The sequence below is a fragment of the Kogia breviceps genome, chromosome 3, assembly GCF_026419965.1.
Source record: "Kogia breviceps isolate mKogBre1 chromosome 3, mKogBre1 haplotype 1, whole genome shotgun sequence".
Lineage (NCBI taxonomy): Eukaryota > Metazoa > Chordata > Mammalia > Artiodactyla > Physeteridae > Kogia > Kogia breviceps.
In genome coordinates this window covers 106,275,733-106,301,681 of record NC_081312.1, presented here as the reverse complement: position 1 = coordinate 106,301,681, position 25,949 = coordinate 106,275,733, and the positions used below count along the sequence as shown (strand labels likewise).

At 41.6% G+C, this 25,949-nt stretch overlaps 1 protein-coding gene across 7 annotated transcripts in view; it reads right to left on the bottom strand.

The window, feature by feature from the left end:
• Nucleotides 1–25,949, bottom strand: part of LOC131752023 (neuronal acetylcholine receptor subunit alpha-7) — a 133,374-nt gene that overhangs the window by 70,389 nt on the left and 37,036 nt on the right. For 6 of the 7 annotated variants that reach the window (XM_067029456.1, XM_067029459.1, XM_067029455.1 and 3 more), the window contains exon 3: nucleotides 9,102–9,146. The exons of the other annotated variant lie outside the window; for it this stretch is intronic. In XM_067029456.1, coding sequence (XP_066885557.1) covers nucleotides 9,102–9,146 — 45 coding nt within the window. The remainder of the gene's footprint in view (nucleotides 1–9,101; nucleotides 9,147–25,949) is intronic. 7 annotated transcript variants of the gene reach the window in all.

Sequence of the window (25,949 nt, the reverse complement as noted above, 5' to 3'; positions counted from 1 at the left end):
GGCTCCCTGATCATCACATTCAGAAGAGTCTGTGCCTTTCCTCCTCTCCCTCCCGTTTCTGTAAAGCACAGATTTCTCCCACCTGCCAACTCCACGGTCTACACAGCCAGCCTGCCTCCTGCCAATTCTCTAGGGAGGTATTTGGTCTTGACATTTGAACCTTCTTTAGAGTGTAAATTACACAGCCAGATTGGAAGTGGTTTGCAAGTAGAAACTGGGTCTCTACTTGCAAAATACAGTATGGTATAATAAGAAATATATTTGGTCTTTTTCCTTGGTTCCTGGCACAGAGCTCCTAAAACCCTGGGAACTTCCTGAGTGATCAGATGTCTTTTAAGCAAACTGGGCCCCCTTTACATGGCCTAGTTCAATGCTTTCCACAAAGCAGGTGCTCGAAAAGATTAGTTGAATAGGTACATGAGATTAAAAAGTGAGTTTTAAAACAAACGAAGCTGCATATGCCTCTGCAAATGCAAGTCTTAATTAGAAATACACTGTGCTTGAAAGAAATTTAGAGGCCTCTGGTGTCATCCTCCAAGGCAAGGATGTTTATTTATGGAGAACCTGAACTCAATGCAGTAAGTAATAATCCAGTTACATTTTTCCTGGAAACCAACACCCTTGTAAAAAACACCAAATAATATATATTGCTGAAGATCAATCACTTACTGAGGGCTAAGAAACAGAGACGCAGGGAAACATGACCTGATATGCCAGGGTCAAATTCGGTGTGTCTCTCTCGCCATGAGAAAAATGTCCACAACAGCTCTGCACTTTAGAGGACTTGAGAAACAAGCAGTTTTATGTAAAAAAGGAAGCATTTGCATTATGCCCCAGGATTCCCAGAGCTATACCTTATGACAGTCCTGAATGCAGGGGATAGTGGCGGGGCTGCAGACCTGAAGGCATTACTGGCAATTCATTGACAGATACATTCTTAGGATCTGTGCATTGCATTGTATGCAAATACTTTACCTTGAAAGAAAGAAAAAAAAAACCCTCTGAACTCGAGATCTTCATGAAATATGTGGGTGAAAGGGCACCACTATCCACTATTCTACTTTGAGCTGCATTTAAAAATAAAGTAGATGAATAGATTCCCAAATATGGGATAAAGCAAGTATAGTAAACTGCTAATTATAGAATCCAGGAGGCAGGTATATGGGTGCGTGATATAAATTCAACTTCTTGGTATAGTTGAAAATTCTCATCAAAAAAAATTGGGTAAAAACATTACTCATAATATGTAGTAACCTGGGGGTTGGCGCTTTGCTTACACACAGCCAGATGAAGGTGAGTTTAAGTGAGAATTCAAGTAGAGAGATTGAGGACAGTAGGACAGGGGGGCACTGCTCAGGGGAGCCTTGCCATAAAGGTTAAGAGGAACCAGGGAGTCACCAGGTGGGTTTATGGGGACAGACTGCATCATGTCTGTATGCTAATAAGTGGCTCACAGACACTATTATGATGCTCCAGGTGATAGGGGCAGTCGTGAAAGCCCAGCTCTTAGCAGGTGCCAGGAGACAGGACCAAGTCCACTGAGGAAGGGCTGGCTTCCAGGGGAACACAGACCCTGTACCCCTGGCAAAAGCAGGGAAGCTGGAGTCGGTGGGCACAGGTGTGCAGGTGGGATCCACACACTGCAGAACGTTGCTTTAAATCCTGCAGGGAAGACTCTCAAAGGTTCCTACTTTATTCACTACAGGAAAGTTCTGCAAGGGGTCTGAAGCGTAGCTAAGCGTACCGCTGGGACAAACAGCAGACAGTGTGAAGTAAATCCATTTTCTGTTTTCTATCCCTCAATGTCCACTTGTAGCCAACTAAAACTCACCTGCCCAAGAATTGCCTGGGAGCATCCTTCGCCTCCATGTTGAAGTATCCCCCTCCCACTTCACAAATAAAGACCTATTTCCCTTTTCTCAACTCTTACCTAGGGACACTGACCCAAGAAGCAAGAAAAAGTGCATTCAAAATACCAGTGTCTATGTCAATTTTGTTAAAAAATCTGGGTGACAAATACTTTCAAAGGTCAGGTACGTCTTAATTCTTTTAATTCTTTGTTTTCAGCAAAATTGAAGGAGAAACTAATCAAGTTGTCCACTGATACACCTTGATGAAAACTCTATTATTTTTGGCATGTAATCTGTAAGAAGTTCAAGGAACTGAGTAAACCTGTTGTTACAAAGTGCCTTTCATTCTGAACTATACATGTTAATTCATCTATTTTAAAAAGTTATAGAATTGATAGTGAAATCTGTATCAATGTCTCAGTTTTAGCAATAAAAATGTCATCTATGAATACATTAATGAATTTAAAATAAAGCCCCATCTTTTTTCTTTTTTTTCCATTTTTTATACAGCAGGTTCTTATTAGTCAACCATTTTATATACATCAGTGTATACATGTCAATCCCAATCTCCCAATTCATCACATCACCATCACCACCACCATACTGCTTTCCCCCCTTGATGTCCATACGTTTGTTCTCTACATCTGTGTCTCAGTTTCTGCCCTGCAAACCAGTTCATCTGTACCATTTTTCTAGTTTCCACATATATGCGTTAATATATGATATTTGTTTTTCTCTTTCTGACTTACTTCACTCTGTATGACAGTCTCTAGATCCATCCACGTCTCTACAAATGACCCAATTTCGTTCCTTTCTATGGCTGAGTAATATTCCATTGTATATATGTACCACATCTTCTTTACCCATTCATCTGTTGATGGGCATTTAGGTTGCTTCCATGGCCTGGCTATTGTAAATAGAGCTGCAATGAACATTGGGGGGCATGTGTCTTTTTGAATTATGGTTTTCTCTGGGTATATGCCCAGTAGTGGGATTGCTGGGTCATATGGTTATTCCATTTTTAGTTTTTTAAGGAACCTCCATACTGTTCTCCATTGTGGCTATATCAATTTACATTCCCACCAACAGTACAAGAGGGTTCCTTTTTCCCCACACCCTCCCAGCATTTCTTGTTTGTAGATTTTCTGATTATGCCCATTCTAACTGCTGTGAGGTGATACCTCATTGTAGTTTCGATTTGCATTTCTTTAATAATTAGTGATGTTGAGCAGCTTTTCATGTGCTTTTTGGCCAACTGTTTGTCTTCTTTGAGGAAAAGTCTATTTAGGTCTTCTGGCCATTTGTGGATTGGGTTGTTTGTTTCTTTAATATTGAGCTGCATGAGCTGTTTATATATTTTGGAGATTAATCCTTTGTCCGTTTATTCGTTTGCAAATATTTTCTCTCATTCTGAGGGCTGTCTTTTCATCTTGTTTATGGTTTCCTTTCCTGTGCAAAAGCTTCGAAGTTTTATTATGTCCCATTTGTTTATTTTTATTTTTATTTCCATTACTCTAGGAGGCAGATGAAAAAAGACCTTGCTGTGATTTAGGTCAAAGAGTGTTCCTCCTAAGTTTTCCTCTAAGAGTTTTATAGTATCCATTCTTACATTTAGGTCTCGAATCCATTTTGAGTTTATTTTGGTGTATGGTGTTAGGGAGTGTTCTAATTTCATTCTTCTACATGTAGCTGTCCAGTTTTCCCAGCACCACTTATTGAAGAGACTGTCTTTTCTCCATTATATATCCTTGCCTCCTTTGTCATAGATTAGTTGACCATAGGTGCCTGGGTTTAACTCTGGGCTTTCTATCTTGTTCCACTGATCTATATTTCTGTTTTTGTGCCAGTACCATATTGTCTTGATTACTGTGGCTTTGTAGTATAGTCTGAAGTCAGGGAGTGTGATTCCTCCAGCTCCGTTTTTTTCCCTCAAGACTGCTTTGGCTATTCGGGGTCTTTTGTGTCTCCACACAAATTTTAAGATTTTTTGTTCTAGTTCTGTAAAAAATGCCATTGGTAATTCGATAGGGATTGCATTGAGTCCGTAGATTGCTTTGCGTAGTATAGTCATTTTCATAATATTGATTCTTCCAATCCAACAACATGGTATATCTCTCCATCTGTTTGTATCATCTTTAATTTCTTTCATCAGTGTCTTATAGTTTTCTGCATACAGGTCTTGTCTCCCTAGGTAGGTTTATTCTGAAGTATTTTATTCTTTTTGTTGCAATGGTAAATGGGAGTGTTCCCTTAATTTCTCTTTCAGATTTTTCATCATCATTAGTGTATAGGAATGCAAGAGATTTCTGTGCATTGATTTTGTACCCTGCTACTTTACCAAATTCATTGATTAGCTCTAGTAGTTTTCTGGTGGCATCTTTAGGATTCTCCATGTATAGTACCATGTCATCTGCAAACAGTGACAGTTTTACTTCTTCTTGTCCAATTTGTATTCCTTTTATTTCTTTTTCTTCTCTGATTGCCATGGCTAAGACTTCCAGAACTATGTTGAATAATAGTGGTGACAGTGGACATCCTTGTCTTGTTCCTGGTCTTAAGGGAAATGCTTTTAGTTTTTCACCATTGAGAATGATGTTTGCTGTGGGTCTGTGGTATACGGCCTTTATTATGTTGAAGTAGGTTCCCTCTATGCCCACTTTCTGGAGAGTTTTTATCAGAAATATGTGTTGAATTTTGGGAATAGCTTTTTCTGTATCTATTGAGATGATCATATGGTTTTTATTCTTCAATTTGTTAATATGGTGTATCACATTGATTGATTTGCGTATACTGAAGAATCCTTGCATCCCTGGGATAAATCCCACTTGATCATGGTGTATGATCCTTTTAATGTGTTGTTGGATTTTGTTTGCTAGTATTTCGTTGAGGACTTTTGCATCTATATTCATCAGTGATATTGGTCTGTAATTTTCTTTTTTTGTAGTATCTTTGGCTGGGTTTGGTATCAGGGTGATGCTGGCCTCATAGAATGAGTTTGGGAGTGTTCCTTCTTCTGCAATTTTTTGGAAGAGTTTGAGAAGGATGGTGTTAGCTCTTCTCTAAATATTTGCTATAATTCACCTGTGAAGCCATCTGGTCCTGGATTTTTTTTTGTTAGAAGATTTTTACCCACATTTTCAATTTCATTACTTGTGTTTGGTCTGTTCATATTTTCCATTTCTTCCTTGTTCAGTCTTGGAAGGTTATACTTCTCTAAGAATTTGTCCATTTCTTCCAGGTTGTCCATTTTATTGGCAGACGTTTCCTTGTAGTAGTCTCTTAGATGCTTTGTATTTCTGCAGTGTCTGTTGTAACTTCTCCTTTTTCATTTCTAAGTTACTTGATTTGAGTACTCTCCCTCTTTTTCTTGATGAGTCTGGCTAATGGTTTATCAATTTTGTTTATTTTCTCAAAGAACCAGCTTTTAGTTTTATTGATCTTTGCTATTTTGTTTCTACTTCATTTATTTCTGCTCTGATCTTTCTTTCCTTCTGCTAACTTTGGGTTTTGTTTGTTCTTCTTCCTCTAGATCCTTTAGGTGTAAAGTTAGATTGATTATTTGAGATTTTTCTTCTTTCCTAAGTAGGCTTGTATAGCTATAAACTTCTCTCTTTGAACTGCTTTTGCTGCATCCCATAGGTTTTGGATAGTCGTGTTTTCATTGTCATTTGTCTCCAGGTATTTTTTTTATTTCCTCTTTGATTGCTTCAGTGACCTCTTGGTTATTTAGTAAAGTATTGTTTAGCCTCCATGTGTTTATGTTTTTTACGTTATTTTCCCTGTAATTCATTTCTACTCTCATAGCATTGTGGTCAGAAAAGATGCTTGGTATGATTTCAATTTTCTTAAATTTACTGAGGCTTGATTTGTGACCCAAGATGTGATCTATCCTGGAGAATGTTCCATGCGCACTTGAGAAGAAAGAATAATCTTCTGGTTTTGGATGGAATGTCCTATAAATATCAATTAAATCTATCTGGTCTATTGTGTCATTTAAAGCTTCTGTCTCATTTATTTTCATTTTGGATGAACTGTCCATTGGTGTAAGTGAGGTGTTAAAAGTCCCCCGCTATTATTGTGTTACTGTTGATTTCCTCTTTTATAGATGTTAGCAGTTGCCTTATGTATTAAGGTGCTCCTATGTTGGGTGCATATATACTTATAATTGTTATATCTTCTTCTTGGATTGATCACTTGATGATTATGTAGTTTCCTTCCTTGTCTCTTGTAACATTCTTTATTTTAAAGTCTATTTTATCTGATATGAGTATAGCTACTCTAGCTTTCTTTTGATTTCACTTGCATGGAATATCTTTTTCCATCCCCTCACTTTCAGTCTGTATGTGTTCGTAGGTCTGAAGTGGGTCTCTTGTAGACAGCATATATATGGGTCTTGTTGTTGTATCCATTCAGCAAGCCTGTGTCTTTTGGTTGGAGCATTTAATCCATTCATGTTTAAGGTAATTATCTATATGTATGTTCCTATGACCATTTTCTTAATTGTGTTGGGTTTGGTTTCATAGGCCCTTTTCTTCTCTTGTGTTTCCCACTTAGAGAAGTTCCTTTAGCATTTGTTGTAAAGCTGGATTGATGGTGCTGAATTCTCTTAGCTTTTGCTTGTCTGTAAAGCTTTTGATTTCTCCATCGAATCTGAATGAGATCCTTGCCAGGTAGAGTAATCTTGGTTGTAGGTTCTTCCCTTTCATCACATTAAGTATATCATGCCACTCCCTTCTGGCTTGTAGAGTTTCTGCTGAGAAATGAGCTGTTAACCTTATGGGAGTTCCCTTGTATGTTATTTGTCATTTTTCCCTTGCTGCTTTCAATAATTTTTCTTTGCCTTTAATTTTTGCCAATCTGATTACTATGTGTCTCACTGTGTTTCTCCTTCAGTTTATCCTGTATAGGACTCGCTGCACTTCCTGGACTTTGGTGGCTATTTCCTTTCCCATGTTAGGGAAGTTTTCAACTATATCTCTTCAAATATTTTCTCAGGTCCTTTTTCTCTCTCTCCTCCTTCTATGACCCCTATAATGTGAATGTTGTTGCATTTAATGTTGTCCTAGAGGTCTCTTAGGCCGTCTTTATTTCTTTTTCATTCTTTTTTCTTTATTCTGTTCTATAGCAGTGAATTCCACCATTTTGTCTTCCAGGTCACTCATCCGTTCTTCTGCCTTAGTTATTCTGCTATTGATTCCTTCTAGTGTATTTTTCCTTTAAGTTATTTTATTGTTCATTTCTGTTTGTTCTTTAATTCTTCTAGACCTTTGTTAAATATTTCTTGCATCTCTTCGATATTTGCCTCCATTCTTTTTCTGAGTCTTGGATCATATTCACTATCATTATTCTGAATTCTTTTTCTGGAAGGCTGCCTACCTCCATTTCATTTAGTTGTTTTTCTGGGGTTTATCTTGTTCCTTCATCTGGTACATAGCCCTCTGCCTTTTCATCTTGTCTTTCTGTGATTTTTGTTCCACAGGCTGCAGGATTGTAGTTCTTCTTGCTTCTGCTTTCTGCCCTCTGTTGGATGAGGCTATCTAAGAGGCCTGTGCAAGTTTCCTGATGGGAGGGATTGGTGGTGGGTAGAGCTGGCTGTTTCTCTGGTGGGAAGAGCTCAGTAGAACTTTAATCCGCTTGTCTGCTGATGGATGGGGCTGGGTTCCCTCCCTGCTGGTTGTTTGGCCTGAGGCAACCCAACACTGGAGCCTACCCGGGCTCTTTGGTGAGGCTAATGGCGGACTCTGGGAGGGCGCACACCAAGGAGTACTTCCCAGAACTTCTGTTGCCAGCGTCCTTGTCCTAATGATGAGACAGAGCCATCCCCTGCCTCTGCAAGAGACCCTCCAACACCAGCAGGTAGGTCTGGTTCAGTCTCCTACGGGGTCACTGCTCCTTTCTGTGGGTCCTGACGCACACACTACTTTGTGTGTGCCCTCCAATGGTGAAGTCTCTGTTTCCCCCAGTCCTGTTGAAGTCCTGCAGTCAAATCCCGCTAGCCTTCCAAGTCTGATTCTCTAGGAATTCCTCCTCCCGTTAACAGATGCCCAGGTTTGGAAGCCTGAAGTGAGGCTCAGAACCTTCACTCCAGTGGGTGGACTTCTGTGGTATAATTTTCTCCAGTTTGTAAGTCACCCACCCAGCAGTTATGGAATTTGAGTTTATTGTGATTGTGCCCCTCCTACCATCTCATTGTGGCTTCTCCTTTGTCTTTGGATGTGGGGTATCTTTTTTGGTGAGTTCCTGTGTCTTCCTGTCGATGACTGTTCAGCAGTTAGTTGTGCTTCTGGTGTTCTCACAAGAGGGAGTGAGAGCACATCCTTCTACTCTGCCATCTTGAACCAATCTCTTCCAAAGCCCCATCTTTGGTAGAGAGGTAGATTTCCAATTTTTTATGTTTAATAATTATTTATTAAAATTTGTAATTAGTGTCACCTTGAGGAATTATATACCATTAATCACTATAATCCTAAATTGATCCATAAGAAAAATTCTTAACACTTATTTTCTGAAGGAATAATTTTTATGTAAATATTTACATTTGAGAGAACCAAGACAGAATGATTAATAAAGGAGTTTCAAACATAAAGTTATATCACATTTGGATAAAATTCTGTGTGGAAAGTAGAATAGAAATATAAGTGCAGAGAGAAAATGGGAGTATGTAAAATATCAACCAGTTAAAGAAGGGCTTATTGTATATTTTTTTAATTGATGATAATGGGCGTCAAATTATATGGCATTTAAATAGATTCAATTTAAAATAGAGACTGTTTTATTTTTAAACGTCCACATTTACAATTGGATGGAAGTAACATAACTTGTAGTTAATTAATCTGGGGTTAGAACTTTAGATGTCAAGGTTAAAATACATGAATGAAAAAATACAGCTTCTCAAAATTCTTGCAGGGGTCACTGGAGCAGGAAGTGTGAAGGCCTCTGGCTTAGGTGTCACTCTGTCACATTCAGACGTGCATGGCTGGAGCCAGGGGGAGCAGGGCAGGCACTCCCGAGCCCTAGAGACCAGTTAGAGTGCAGGCTGTGGACAAGCACATGCAGACCTGCATCTTATGACTTGTGCATATTTCTGCCTTGCAGGGTGTAGTGCAGGACATGCAAAGGCGGGGTGGTCTGGTTCACTGTTTGCATATGTGAAGGAAGGAGGACAGTCCTGGCTTGTCTTACGGGACCTTCACTGTGATTCCAGCACAGGCATCATGGAAGCAAGAGCAGGAAGCCATGGTCACAACTTACCATTTGCAGCCAAATGTTGGTGGTCAACACTTGGTTCTTCTCATCCTTTAAAGGAAAAAAATTGAAAAGTCAAAAATATGGTTTATATGATTTACATAAGAAGAAATGATACCCTTATTCATGCACCAATCTGATGGTTGGGACGGTTGGCATGTGTGGAAAATAGACTTTATGGAGCACTTCCAAATATACTCCAGCATTTCTGCAGAGTGCAGCTTTTCTATTTATGCTGAAGTAATACACATTCATTACAGAGCTCTTACAAAAGATGGAAAAGTATAGAGAAGAAAATTAAAACCCTGCAACCCCACCATCCCAAGGTGATACCTGCTAATGGTTTATCTTATTTTTCCTTACACATTATTTATCATTTGTATACTTAAAAAATAAGACTGGGTGTAGATTCCAATCTTTTAAAGTCAAGTTTATTAGCAGAATGGATAGAATTTTAAGCAAATTGAAATATTTTAGGCTTCCCTCCCCTGGGAAAGGGAGTCCCCGTCCCACCCCGTGACAGCTGTGGCACCTGTGCCTAACAGTGTTGCATGGGCCCCATTTCTCCCTAGGCCCCATTTCTTCCTAAGCCCCTAGGGTCTGCCTGCCTTTCCTCCCATCCTCCATCAGCCTGGCAGCACCCAGGCCCTTGACACACACCTTCAGGGTACATCCTGTCCAGGTGAGCAAACTAAGGGTCAGAAAGGTGGTTCCTTTATGAAGGAACCATTCACACTTGGATCTGAGTCAACAGCCCCTCTTTCCACATTTCCAAACTGAGAGTGGGTTCCAAGCTGGGCGCCAAAGTCTGCATTCTTTCCAGGAAGCTCTGGATAGCGGATCGACCGTGGCTTTGCCCCTGCACTGGGCACCCAAAGAAGATGCTAGTCAACATGGGGCCTTTCCATCTAGGATTTAACCGTTTTTTTAGCATGGCTGGCAAAGCCCAAAAGGGCCTAGCAAAAGCCACGGTATACACGGAGACAAACAAGTCCATTTCATGCAATAGTTCTACTGAGAACACTGTTCCGTATTTTGTGTTCAATTCCCACCTAAAAGACTCTGTAAATTAGCAATTTTCACCCTCTCCAGGAGAAAGTACTTATTAATGCTGAGATACCCAGTGGCTGAGGCCATAAGCCCCTCCAGCAGAACTACCTGGCCTGGCTCCCTGATGGCAGTCACAAAAACAAACCCAGTGGCAAAAAGAACACCATCTACTGGGGCATGGTCTCAGGGCAGGGACACAAGTGAGAAATGGATGCTGCTTCTCCTTCAAATACAAATGTGTTGAATGTGTAAGGAGCTGGCAGAGATTCTTTGATGCATCAATGCCCCTGTCCCAGTTGCTCACCCTGGGTGCCTCTGAGAGGTGAGAGTTGGGGGAAGGAAGGTGGGTGTAAATCTCACAGAGAGGATCAGGCTGCCTAGAGAAAGACAGGGGACCAAGTCCCAAGGGTCCCAGGCCAGGGGCTGTGTCCAGAAGAAGCTGCCGATTCTGTTACAAGAAAAATACATCCCCTTTTTTAAAATAACACATGCCAGGGGTTTTGGTAGAAAAAGCTGTGGAGCTAACCTCTCTCCATCCTCTGTGCAGAGAGAACAGTCCCTGACAGAGCCATGCATCTGAATTGCAAGAGGGCTCTAGTTCCAGTCGGATCTCCAGTACTATTTGAAAGCACTGATAAACTCTTATAGGATATATGTCCCTTGCCTCAACTTATTAAGGAGTTGTTTTTAGTCGACTTAAAATTAGCCAGTGTTCCATTCACGTGGCTTTCTTTTAATTGCATCCATGTCTTTATCTTCTGAGAGAAAGCCTTCTGTGGTTTGGGAGCTCAATTACGACCAATCTAATTAAAAGGCTTTCTTCTTTCCAACATGTTCGCTGAAACCTCATTAGAGGGAAATGAGATTTGTGTGGTGTGGGGCAGCATGGGACTGAGCAGGCATTTCAAACCGTAATCAATGCAAAGCAGCAGCCAGCCTCCAACGGAGGGAGCAGCAATGCAGGTGGGGGAGCCTCCACGGAGATGCGGGGAAAACCCCGCAGGACCAGCAGAGAGGCTACTGTCTGTGTTCCCAAGGTGGGCCCCTCACACCCCCCCCATCCCAGGGCCACCCACTGGCTGAGTCTCAGCTCTCAGTCTGCATGGTGACAAGGTGTCCCACCTACTTCCCACCCCCTTGTGAAGTATGTCCTTCTCCCCAAAGACTGAATGTTTGTGTTGCCCATATTTCCTATGTTGAAATCTACCCTGCACGGGGATGGTATTAGGAGATGGGGCCTTTGGAAGGTGCTTAGGTCATGAGGGTGGGTTCACCCTCATGACCAGGATTATTGTCCTTAATAAAGGGACCCCAGAGGGCTCCCTCACCCCTTCTGCCATGTGAAGACCCAGCCAGAAATCTATGAACCAGGAAGCAGGCTCTCACCAGACATCAAAGCTGCAGGTACCTTGGTCTTGTACTCCCCAGCCTCCAGAATTGTGAGAAATAAATGCATGTCATTAAGCCACTCAGTCTATGGTACTTTGGTTACAGCAGCCAAGCTGATGGAAGGCAGAGCCCTCACAGGGTCTGAACTCTGCTCAGCTCCAGACAGGCTCTCTGCCCTCCTCCAGCTGTACTGCTCAAAGAATCCAGTCTCAAGTCCTTAGAGCAGCACACAGCCCTTCCTACAACCCACAGTCCAGCCAGGTGTTCATTTGCTCATTCATTCATTCACTCATTTGACAAATATTTCTGGAGCACTTCCTGTTTGGGGCATTATGCCAGCCTGACATGCACAGTGGAAACTGAACAGACATGGTCCCTGAGCTCATGGAATATAAAATGTGGGTGGAGGGTGGGATAACACAATTCGACAATGACACACCTATAATTACAAACAGTGACAAGTCACCAAGGACAAGAACAGAGCCCCTTCAGAGGATGACAGGGAGATGGACTTCACCAGAGTGATGGGGATGGGATCCTGAGGAAAAAACATCACCTTTACTCCCTATGACCCTGCAACACCAAAGCCACGACCCCTCACGCCCACTGTGTGCACCCCTATGCTTCGAGATCTTGCTCCCCACTCAACTCCCAAGTGCTGCCCTGCCTCATGCCCTCCTCCTTCCTCCTGCACAAGCCCAGGGGCTCCGGGAGGGAGCCGGCAACCTGGGCAGACCTGTGGCCTCGGACAGCAGAGTGCAATTCGACCCAAGGAGGAACCTTCCTGCCAATTGTTCAGCTGCTTTAGAAGGGACCTAACGTATCCACAAGGATAACAAGTTAGCTGATCATTTAATGCTTAATAAGTCTATTTTCCATTTAAAAATAGAGGGGACCTATCAACCAGTTCCTGAGTTGCAAGCACAGAGGATGGCCACCCTTCTGGTTCACCCCTGGGCTGGCCCCTTGAGGGCGAAGCCAGGTGACCAGGGCCTGCAAGGTCTGCAGAGCCAGATCCCGCACACCCAGTGCCCCTGCCACAGCTTCCCAGCCTCATCCCCGCCACCCTGCCACCCAGGGTGCCCTGCTTCTTGATGGAGTCTTCGCCTCTGCATTCAACTGCATGGCCTCAGGGGCTGCACCGTCCTACACACTGAAGTCTGGTGGAAATCAATTCTCACCCCGGGAGGAAGCTCTCTCCTCTCTCACCTCGTCCTCCTCCACTGACACCCCGGTCACCAACCCCCGTACTGCTCTCACGCTTGTGTGAAATCAGGAACCAGCCAATGATGCTGAACTCAGCAGTCACGTCTAGCACAGGCTGGAGGCACATGGGTCCAACACTGGGACTCTTGAGAGGGAGAGGGGGATGAGGCTTCCAAACCCTGACCCCAGACCTTGGCCCAGGGGCTCTAATAAATAAGCAGGTACAACCCCCTGAGAACAAACAGCACAGGATCCTGGCATGGGTTCCAGTGATTCCAGACCCTCAGCAGCTGCCTGCCCATCACAGCCCTGACCCAACCTGGCAGGACAGCACACAGGAGCAGAGCCCCCAACACTGGCTACAAGAAAACCCCCTGGACTCCAATCAGCTGCCCCCTATCAGGCACTCAGTGTCTGTGGTATCAGTGTTCTCTTCTCAGAAACAGGGAGACAACAGCTGCCCCCACCACCTCCCAATGTAGGAGAGATGAGGGTAGAGTCACACAGGCTGTGACATTATATGACAGCTCTAGTGTGTCACTGTGTGGTTGCTCTCTCTTCTCTCTCTCTCTCTCTCTCTCTCTCTCTCTCTCTCTCTCTCTCTCACACACACACACACACACACACACACACACACACACACACATACACACACACACACACACACACACGGCTCCCCCACAAGACCCAGGCTCCTTGCTGACCCTGGGATCACACAGGGGGACACAGGACCCCTGAGTGCCAGGGAATCACACAGACCAGTGCACAAAACACCCCCAAAGCCAACCTTTTTTTTTGTTTTTCAAACAGCATTTCAGAATATATTCAGCCTCAAAAAAGAAGGAAATCCCGCTATTTGCAACAGCGTGGATGAACCTGGAGCACATTACGTTAAGTGAAAGAAACCAGACATAGAAAGATACTGCATGATTCCACTTGTATAAAGAATCTAAAATAATCCAACCCACAGAAGTACAGAGTAGAATGGTGGCTGCCAGGGGCCAGGTGTGAAATGAGAGGTATTATTCCAAGGGTGCAAAGTTTCAGTTCTGCAAGATGAACGAGGCTCAGAGATCTGTGAGGCACAGAGCCTATAACTAATAATGCTGTAGGGTAGACTTAAGCATTTGCTAAGAGGGTAGATCTTATGTTAGGTGTTCTTATCACAGAAATAATAATTATAATAAATAAAAATGAGGGCAGGAGGAAACTTTGGGAGGTGATGGATATGTTTATAGCATAGATTGTGGTGAGAGTTTCACAATATATGGTTATCTCCAAACTTGTCATATTGTGTACATTAAACACGTATAGCTTTTCGTATGTCAGTCATACCTCAATAAAGGGATTTTTTTAAGTATACTTTAAGTAGCCATGCTTTCTAAAATCAATCTCCCAGAATAACCATGTGTCTGTTTTAGAGTACAACCATTCTGATGTGCTATCCTGCACACCTGCAGCAATTATTCTTCTGGAAGTTACAGGGTGACATTATTCAACATTATTTTGCAGAGCTCCCAATACTTTTTCTTTGCTTTTGTGTAAATGCTGAGGAAAAAAATAGGTAACAATAGATCTGTGTCTCAATTCTTGTTTTCAGAGAAAGTTGCTAGATAACATAAATTTTTATTTATGTAGTACTCTTAAGTTTTTTTTTAACAAGGATCACTTCTTTTATCTAATTTAATCTTTACATTAACCATATTTTTGTCCTGTTTTTACACAAAAATGAATTGAGAGGCTGTGATTTTCCCTGAGTCAGTGAGATATTAGGGCTGAGAGAAGACTCATATCCAGCATAAGAAATAAACACCTAAAAGTCAATAAGAAAAAGGCAGACAATCCAACAGAAAAATGGGCAAAAGATGAACAAGCCCATGATTTTCACCACAGAGGATAACAGTAAATGATATTTGAAAATAACACAGCTAAACCTTAAATAGAGTTTGCAGTCTTCTGAATGTGATACACACACATGCACACGTACACACACACACACACACACACACTTTTTTTTCAAACTCATTACAGTCTTGTGACAACCACACAGCGAAGTCAGTACTATTATTATTCTCATCTCATAGCTCAACACCAGTGTTTCAGCCGCCAGGTGACTCTGCTCCCAATGTCCTAAGGAAACACTTTGGTGATGGTCACAGAAAATGATTCCCTTTGGCATCTGTACAGCACAGACATTCTCAAACTACAGGCTGGGAACCTCTGAGTTTCTGAGATGCTTCCAGAGGATCACTGAAGCCACACCTTTTTCACAATCATGAGAAGTTATCAGCCTATTTCACACTCATTTACTCATGAACGGTTGGTAGAGCTTTGCAGAGACCATGTGACATCCAATGCTGCAGACCGCAGAAGTGGATCAGAGAACCCAGCTGTCTTCTATGAAGCTGGGTATTAGAGAGATTTGCAAAAATATAAAACAATGCTACTCTTCTCACTAAATGTGTTTTTCCTGGGAAAATATAGTTATTTTTCTTGAAGTGTTAGTTATGGTAACAAGGCATGGGGTTATTATTTTGAATGAATTCATGGACTTGAAAATGTTTTCTTAGTTTTTATTTCAAACCTGGTAATAAATATTGATAGACGTAACCCATGTAAAAAAACTGGGGGGGGGGCAGGGATCTGCAATAACTTTTATGCAAGTAGAGGGGTCCGGAAGCTTAGAAGTTTGAGAGCTGCTGGTGCAGGCTTGGCGTTCCTAAGTCAAGGCATTCCTGGTTCCTGGACTCAGGGGCCTGGCCCCATTTCTGTTCTCATTTGGGGGTTGCTCAGAGTCTGTGTTTTGGGAGTACAGTGTGAAAAGTCTACCCCAGCCTCCCCAGGGAGGGGCAAGGGGTTCGAGGGTGCACTTTTAACTAGGACTGAAAGGGCTTCTTTCCACTTCTGTGAGAGGAAGAGCCTCCATGTCTCCCCTAAGAGGACCCAAATCTGGAAGAATGAAGCCTGGGGCATGGATCATGAGAGCAGAACCAGAGAAGAGACTCCATCTTGAGTCAGCAGGGCTGGAAAGTGGAGGAAGGGTGGAGGGGCCGGGGGATTATGGATGTAGAAGAGAGGGGGAAAGAGGTGGACTCCAGTCACACTGGTAAACCAACACTCAAGCTTCATCTGAACTCTCTCTGGACAGAAACAATAAATGTCCCTTTATTCTGAAGCCATCATCCTGACTGAATCAGTGTCTAAGCATCCCCTTCACAAACACGGCACACATAACAAGTTATCTCTGGCAGGACTCAAGGTAAGCAACTGCATGCAGAGCTGGACTCCACAAATGCCTGGGTCATGGAAACCAGTGCTGGAGCTTCAGCATCAGGTTTCTCCAACAAACTCTCTTGGGAACCGGGTTGCGGAAAGTCCCATCAAAACGAGGTCCTCTGAAGACAGGAGCTAGTGATAGGGGATCTCAACACAACCCTCAGTGTGGAACTGGTGCCCAGGTGGGTTCAAAAGGTTGAAGGGAAGGGAAAGGGATGAGACACATGAAAGAAGGCAGGAACCGGAAGTGAAAGCAGTAATGTTTTCTGTTTTTGTTATTTGACATTTATAATATTTCTACAAGCAATGTAGACTAATTGGTTTAATAAATTAAGGAAAAATAAAGATCACATAAAAGGAAAGAATGTACATGAAAAAAAATACCATTATAGCACAGAAAATTAAAAACTATAAGTAGACACACCCTCATAAGGCATGGGCAAGATGAAAAAATTGGAATGAGAGATTCACAAACGTAGTTTGGCAATGAATGAATGAATGAATACATAAATAATTTAAAATAGCAAATGTAAGGAAGAAAGGAAGGCAAGCAGATAAACACAACTAAAATAAAAAACATAATCTGGAAAAAAGCCCAATTAAGACAAGCATGCTTCCCATGAATTCTTTCTACTATATAACTCAGTAAAGCCTTGGATCAAATTAAACATGATTTCAAAGATGAGATTATAAAATACCCAACTGAAATAAAAGGGAGACTGCAGAGCTAAACGAATAAACTGAGAACCAAAACAATAGGGTTACATGGCTAATAAATTAGAGCCAGAAAGGAACAAAACAGACCCAGCTGAAAATTGAGTTACTGGAATGAAGGCAAGGCATGAGATAACCATAGTGTGTAAAAGAAAAACACAAAGAGATTAAGTCAATTAGGGACGTGGACACAGAAGTGCCACAAGGAGGGCACAACTTGAGCTGAAATGGAGAACATGCACATGGGAAACAAAGTGTCCTGGGACCACACACAGGAGACACACTTCTGGTTCTAGCAAAACAGTAAAATCCATGACCTGAACACTGTCCTGCTACCAAACACCTAGAAATGCTGGAGAAAATCACAGAAATACATTCTTAAATGCAAATGAAAGCTCACAAAAATGGAAGAGAAATCTTCAAAAACAAAAGATCCAATAGGAAACCAAAAACAACACTGTCAGGGGCACTGGTGGTGCAGTGGTTAAGAATCTGCCTGCCAGTGCAGGGGACACGGGTTTGATCCCTGGTCCAGGAAGATCCCACATGCTACAGAGCAACTAAGCCCATGAACCACAACTACTGAGCCTGTGCTCTACAGCCTGCAAGCCACAACTACTGAGCCCACGTGCCACAACTGCTGAAGCCCACGTGCCTAGAGCCCATGCTAAACAACAAAAGAAGCCATTGCAATAAGAAGCCTGCTCACCACAGTGAAGAGTAGCCCCCACTCGCCACAACTAGAGAAAGCCCGCAGGCAGCAAAAAAGACCCAACACAGCCATAAATAAACAAATAAATAAATAACCTTTAAAAAAATAAAATAAAAAAGCTTCAGAAGGAGAAAATTTAAAGAATGACTGAGAAATTTCCAGAATTGCTGAATTAACCCTCAGTTTAAGGAAGCTCAACAAGTTACTCAAGAAGATAAATATGACTCAAAAACTAATCAGTTTAATCATTTTTTTCAGCTCCTATATGTAAAGAGCTTAGAATTAAGCTCTTATAGCAAGAAAAAAAAAACTGAACATACTGAAAATCAGTGACTTTGGTTGGACCCATGAGAGCTTGATGTTGCAGTGTGAAGTGCCACACTGAAATCTGAAAACAGGCAAATTCACAGAGTCATAGACAAGATCTGCTTACCTGGGGCAGAGGCTACTAGAGCCATAAACTTGCAGTAACACCCACATGGTCATTTTGATGAGTCTCTGTTTGCTGAGGATAAACTTGAGTGAGAATAAGAAACCTCCAGGGAGCCACAACCCTGGGGACACCCTACACTCTCATGGATTTCATCTCCAGGAGCCCCACCAAGTTCTCAACGTAAATATGCAAGAAAGATCCCCTTGTAACTCTGGCACAGGAAGGGAAGGAGTAACTCTTAGGAAACAGGCCACCCAAAGCCTTCTCCATAGCAAAGGCTACTTTCCAAGCTTTCCAGAGCTTGATCTCCAACATGCCTCCCACACCAGTACCCTGGAGCCTTTCTGTCCCATGCGTAGGAGAGTACAAAAGCCATCATAGGAGGGAAACACTTGTAAAGGCCACAGCCCAGGAACATAGACAGACCCACTGAAAGGCTGAAATTGAACCCTAACACTACAGAACCTATAGAACATTTCCCCTCCCCCGTGTCATCCCACCACACTAACACTCCAGAATAAGGGAGTGGGAAGCACTGAAAAAGCTGCAGACTCCCTCTGAGGAGGGGTACTGAGTGAACCAAAATAAAGAGGGGAGACAAAAACAGACACTAGAACAATCTGAAACCTCTGGCACAGAAAGCTACAGCAAACATTACAGCCCAACTAATAGCCAAACTAACATAAAGTCTCACATTAAAGGTGTATTTATTTTAATTTCTATTACCTTATAGGATATTTCTGATTTAGAACAACAACAAGGCAACTAAAAGACAAGAAAAACAGTCTGAAGAGACAAAGCAAGCATCAGAAAAAGATTGTAATATGACACAGATGTTGAGATTATCAAACACTAAATTTAAGATAATATGATCAACATGTTAAAGGGCTCTAAAGGAGAAAAAAAACAACATGCAAGAACAGATGGGTAGGGGGGACCTTCAAGATGATGGAGGAGTAAGAAGTAGAGATAATCTTCTTCCCAATAAATATATCAAAAATACATCTACCTGTGCAACAATTCCTACAGAACACATACTGAACGCTGGCAGAAGACCTCAGACTTCCCAAAAGGCAAGAAACTCCCCATGTACCTGGATAGGGCAAAACAAAAAAGGAAAAACAGAGACAAAAGAATAGGGACAGGACCTGCACCTCTAGGAGGGAGCTGTGAAGGAGAAAAGGTTTCCACACACTAGAAGCCCCTTCGCGGGCGGAGGCTGTGGATGGCAGAGGGGGGAAGCTTTTGAGCCACAGAGGAGAGTGCAGCAAAAGGGGTGCGGAGGGCAAAGCAGAAAGATTCCCGCAGAGAAGATCGGTGCCAACCAGCACTCACCAGCCCTAGAGGCTTGTCTGTTCACCCTTTGGGAAGGGTGGGGGCTGGGAGATGAGGCTCGAACTTCGGAGGTCAGACCCCAGGGAGAGGACTGGGGTTGGCTGCATTAACACAGCCTGAAGGGGGATAGTGCACCACAGCTAGCCAGGAGGGAGTTGGGAAAAAGTCTGGAGCTGCTGAAGAGGCAAGAGACTTTTTCTCACGTCTTTGTTTCCTGGTGCGCGAGGAGAGGGGATTAAGAGCGCTGCTTAAAGGAGCTCCAGAAACAGGCGCAAGCCGCGGCTATCAGCGCAGACATCAGAGACGGACATGAGACGCTAAAGCTGCTGCTGCCGCCACCAAGAAGCGTGTGTGCGAGCACACATCACTCTCCACACCTCCCTTCCCGGAAGCCTGTGCATCCCGCCACTGCCAGGGTCCCGTGATCCAGGGACAAATTCCCCGGGAGAACGCACAGAGCGCCTCAGGAGGGTGCAATGTTATGCTGGCCTCTGCCGCTGCGGGCTCGCCCCGCATCCGCTGCCCTCCCTCCCCATGGCCTGAGGGAGCCAGAGACCCAAATCAGCTGCTTCTTTAACACCGTCCTGTCTGAGCGAAGAACAGATGCCCTCAGGCAACCTACATGCAGAGGCGGGGACAAATCCAAAGCTGAACCCCAGGAGCTGTGCAAACAAAGAAGAGAAAGGGAAATTTCTCCCAGCAGCCTCAGGAGCAGCGGATTAAATCTCCACAATCAACTTGATGTACCCTGCATCTGTGGAATACCTGAATGGACAATGAATCATCCCAAATTGAGGAGGTGCACTTAGGGATCAATGATATATATATATTTACCCCCTTTTACTCTTTTGTCAGAGTGTATGTGTATGCTTCTGTGTGTGATTTTGTCTGTATAACTTTGCTTTTACCATTTGTCCTAGGGTTCTGTCTGTCTGTTTTTTTTTTTTTTAGTATAGTTTTTAGAGCTTCTTATCATTGGTGGATTTGTTTTCTGGTTGGTTGCTCTCTTCTTTGCTTCCTTCTTTCTTTTTTGATTACTTAAAAATTTTTTAATAATTATTTTTTATTTTAATAACTTTAAATTTCATTTTATCTTCTTCTTTCTTTCATTCTTTTTCTGCCTTTTATTCAGAGCTGTGTGGATGACAGGCTCTTGGTGCTCCAGCCAGGCATCAAGGCTGTGCCTCAGAGGTGGGAGAGCCAAGTCCAGGACACTGGTCCACAAGAGACCTCCCAGCTCCACATAATATCAAACAGCAAAAATCTCCCAGAGATCTCCATCTCAACACCAAGACCCAGCTCCAATCAATGACCAGCAAGCTACAGTCCTGGACACCCTATGACAAACAAATAGCAAGAGAGGGATACAACTCCACCCATTAGCAGAGAGGCTTCCTAAAATCATAATAAGGCCACAGACACCCGAAAAAACACCACCAGACATGGACCTGCCCACCAAAGACAAGATCCAGCCTCATCCACCAGAGCACAGGCACTAGGCCCCTCCACTAGGAAGCCTACACAACCCACGGAACAAACCTTAGCCACTGGGGCAGACACCAAAACAACGGGAACTATGAACCTGCAGCCTGCGGAAAAGAGACCCCAAACACTGTTAGGTTAAGCAAAAAGAGAAGACAGAGAAGCACACAGCAGATGAAGGAGCAAGGTAAAAACCCATCAGACCTAAAAAAAGAAGAGGAAATAGGTAGTCTACCCGAAAAAGAATTCATAATAACGATACTAAAGATGATCCAAAATCTTGGAAATAGAATGGAGACAATACAAGCAACGTTTAACAGGGAACTAGAATAACTAAAGAGCAAATAAACAGTGATAAACAACACAATAAATGAAATTAAAAATTCTCTAGAAGGTATCAATAGCAGAATATCTGAGGCAGAAGAACGGATAAGTGACCTGGAAGATAAAATAGTGGAAATAACTATCCCAGAGCAGAATAAAGAAAAAAGAATGAAAAGAACTGAGGACAGTCTCAGAGACCTCTGTGACAACATTAAAAGCACTAACATTCGAATTATAGGGGTCCCAGAAAAAGAAGAGAAAAAGAAAGGTACTGAGAAAATATTTGAAGAGATTATAGTTGAAAGTTTCCCTAATATGGGAAAGAAAATAGTTATTCAAGTCCAGGAAGCACAGGAGTCCCATACAGGATAAATCCAAGGAGAAACACACTAAGACACATATTAATCAAACTATCAAAAGTTAAATACAAAGGAAAAATATTAAAAGGAGCAAGGGGAAAACAACAAATACAACACAAGGGAATCCCCATAAGGTTAACAGCTGATCTTTCAGCAGAAACTCTGCAACCCAGAAGGGAGTGGCAGGATGTATTTAAACTGATGAAAGGGAAAAACCTACAACCAAGATTACTCTACCCAGCAAGGACCTCATTCAGATTTGATGGGGAAATTAAATCCTTTACAGACAAGCAAAAGCTAAGAGAATTTGGTACCACCAAACCAGCTTTACAACAAATGCTAAAGGATCTTCTCTAGGAAGGAAACACAAGAGAAAGAAAACACCTACAATAACAAACCCAAAATAATTAAGTAAATGGTAATAGGAACACACATATCAATAATTACCTTAAATGTAAATGGATTAAGTGTTCCAACCAAAAGACACACACTGGCTGAATGGATACAAAAATGAGACTGGTATACATGCTGTCTACAAGAGACCCATTTCAGACCTAGGGACACATACAGACTGAATGTGAAGGGATGGAAAAAGATATTTAATGCAAATGGAAATTTAAAAAAAGCTGGAGTAGCAATTCTCATATCAGACAAAATAGACTTTAAAACAAAGACTATTAAAAGAGACAAAGAAGGACACTACATAATGATCAAAGGATCAAACCAAGAAGAAGATATAACAATTGTAAATATTTATATACCCAATATAGGAGCACCTCAATACATAAGGAAAATACTAATAGCCATAAAAGATGAAATCAACAGTAACACACTCATAGCAGTGGACTTTAACACCCCACTTTCACCAATGGACAGATCATCCAAAATAAAAATAAATAAGGAAAAACAAGCTTTAAATGATACATTAAGCACGATGAACTTAATTGATATTTATAGGACATTGCATCAAAAAACAACAGAATACACTTTCTTCTCAAGTGCCCATGGAATATTCTTCAGGATAGATCATAGCTTGGGTCACAAATCAAGCCTTGGTAAACTTAAGAAAATTGAAATCATATCAAGTATCTTTTCCAACCACAATGCTATGAGACTAGATAACAATTATACAAAAAAATCTGAAAAAAATACAAACACAAAGAGCCTAAACAATACACTACTTAATAATCAAGAGATCACTGAAGAAATCAAAGAGAAAAGCTAAAAATACCTATAAACAAATTACAATGAAAACACGATGACCCAAATCCTATTAGATGCAGCCAAAGCAGTTCTAAGAGTGAAGTTTATAAGCATGCAATCCTTCCTTAAGATACAAGAAACACCTCAAATAAACAACCTAACCTTACACCTAAAGGAATTAGAGAAAGAAGAACAAAAACCCCTCAAAGTTAGCAGAAGGAATGAAATAAAGATCAGATCAGAAATAAATGAAAAAGAAATGAAGGAAATGATAGCCAAGATCAATAAAACTAAAAGCTGGTTCTTTGTGAAGATAAACAGAATTGATAAACCATTATCCAGACTCATCAAGAAAAAAAGGGAGAAGACTGAAATCAATAGAATTAGAAATGAAAAAGGAGAAGTAACACCTGACACTGAAGAAGTACAAAGGATCATGAGAGATTACTACAAGCAACTATATACCAATAAAATGGACAACCCAGAAGAAACGGACGAATTCTTAGACATGCAAAACCTTCTGAGACTGAAGCAAGAAGAAATAGAAAATATGAACAGTCCAATCACAAGCACTGAAATTGAAACTGTGATTAAAAATCTTCCAACAAATGAAAGCCCAGGACCTGATGGCTTCAGAGGTGAATTCTATAAAACATTTAGAGAAGAGCTAACACCTATCCTTCTCAAACTCTTCCAAAATATAGCAGAGGGACGAACAATCCCAAACTCATTCTACAAGGCCACCCTCACTCTTATATCAAATCTGACAAAAGTTTTCACAAAGAAACAAAACTACAGGCCAATATCAGTGATGAATATAGACACAAAAATCCTCAACAAAATACTAGCAAACAGAATCCAACAGCACATTAAAAGGATCATACACCATGATCAAGTGGGGTTTATCCCAGTAATGCACAGATTCTTCTATATATGCAAATCAATCAATGTGATATACCATATTAACAAACTGAAGCAGAAGAACCAGATGATAATCTCAATAGATGCAGAAAAAGCTTTTGACAAATTTCAACACCCATTTATGATAACAAACCTCCATAAAGTAGGCAAAGAGGGAACTTAACTCAACGTGATAAAGGCCAAATATGACAAACCCACAGCCAACATTGTTCTCAATGGTGAAAAACTGAAAACATTTCCACTAAGATCAGGAACAAGACAAGGTTTCCCACTCTCACTGATATTATTCAACATAGTTTTGGAAGTTTTAGCCACAGCAATCAGAGAAGAAAAGGAATCCAAATCAGAAAAGAAGAAAACTATCACTGTTTGCAGATGACACGATACTATACATAGAGAATCCTAAAGATGCTACCAGAAAACTACTAGAGCTGATCAATGAACTTGGTAAAGTAGCTGGATACAAAATAAATGCACAGAAATCTCTTGGATTCCTACACACTTACGATGAAAAATCTGAAAGACAAATTAAAGAAACACTCTCATTTACCACTGCAACAAAAAGAACAAATACCTGGGAATAAACCTACCGAAGGAGACAAAAGACCTGTATGCAGAAAACTATAAGACACTGATGAAAGAAATTGATGATGATACAAAGAGACTGAGAGATAGACCATGTTCCTGGATTGGAAGAATCAACATTCATTAAGAAAATGACTATACTACCCAAAGCAATCTACAGATTCAATGCTATCCCCATCAAACTACCAATGGCATTTTTCATAGAACTAGAACAAAAAATTTCACAATTTGTATTGAAACACAAAAGACCCCAAATTGCCAAAGCAATCTTGAGGAAAAAACACGGAGCTGGAGGAATAAGGCTCCCGGTCTTCATACGATACTACAAAGCTACAGTAATCAAGACAGTATGGTACTGGCACAAAAGCAGAAATATAGATCAATGGAACAGGATAGAAAGTCCAGAGATAAAACCACACACATATGGTCACTTTAACTTTCATAAAGGAGGCAAGAATATACAATGGAGAAAAGACAGCCTCTTCAATAAGTGGTGTGGGGAAAACTGGACAGCTACATGTAAAAGAATGAAATTAGAATACTCCCTAACACCATACATGAAAATAAACTCAAAATGGATTAAAGACGTAAGTGTAATGCCAGACACTATGAAACTCTTAGAGGAAAACATAGGCAGAACATTCTATGACATAAATCACAGCAAGATCCTTTTTGACCCATCTCCTACAGAAATGGAAATAAAAATAAACAAATGGGACATAATGAAACTTAAAAGCTTTTGCACAGCAAAGGAAACCATAAACAAGACAAAAAGTCAACCTTCAGAATGAGAGAAAATATTTGCAAACGAAGCAACTGACAAAGGATTAATCTCCAAAATATGCAAACAGCTCATGCAGCTCAATATCAAAAAACAAACAACCCAATCCAAAAATGGGCAGAAGACCTAAATAGACATTTCTCCAAAGATATACAGATTGCCAACAAACCCATGAAAGGATGCTCAACATCACTAATTATTAGAGAAACGCAAATCAAAACTACAATGAGGTTATCACCTCACACCGGTCAGAATGGCCATCATCAAAACATCTACAAACAATAAATGCTGGAGAGGATGTGGAGAAAAGGAACACTCTTGCACTGTTGGTGGGAATGTAAATTGATACAGCCACTGTGGAGAACAGTATGGAGGTCCCTTAAAAAACTAAATATAGAACTACCATAACACCCAGCAATCTACTCCTGAGCATATACCCTGAGAAAACCATAATTCAAAAAGAGTCATGTGGGCTTCCCTGGTGGCGCAGTGGTTGAGAATCCGCCTGCCGATGCAGGGGACATGGGTTCGTGCCCCGGTCCGGGAAGATCCCACATGCCGCCGAGCGGCTGGGTCCGTGAGCCATGGCTGCTGAGCCTGCGCATCCGGAGCCTGTGCTCCGCAACAGGAGAGGCCACAACAGTGAGAGGCCCGCGTATCACAAAAAAAAAAAGAGTCATGTGCTACAATGTTCATTGCAGCTCTATTTACAATAGCCAGGACATGGAAGCAACCTAAGTGTCCATCGACGGATGAATGAATAAAGTAGGTGTGGCACATATATACAATGGAATATTAACCATAAAAAGAAATGAAATTGAGTTATTTGTAGTGAGTTGGATGGACCTAGAGTCTGTGAAGTAAGTCAGAAAGAAAAAAACGAATACCATATGCTAACACATATATATGGAATCTCCCCCCCAAAAAATGGTTCTGAAGAACCTAAAGGCAGGACAGGAATAAAGACGCAGATGTAGAGAATGGACTTGAGGACATGGGGAGGGTGAAGGGTAAGTTGGGATGAAGTGAGAGAGTGGCATGGACATATATACACTACCAAATGTAAAACAGATAGCTAGTGGGA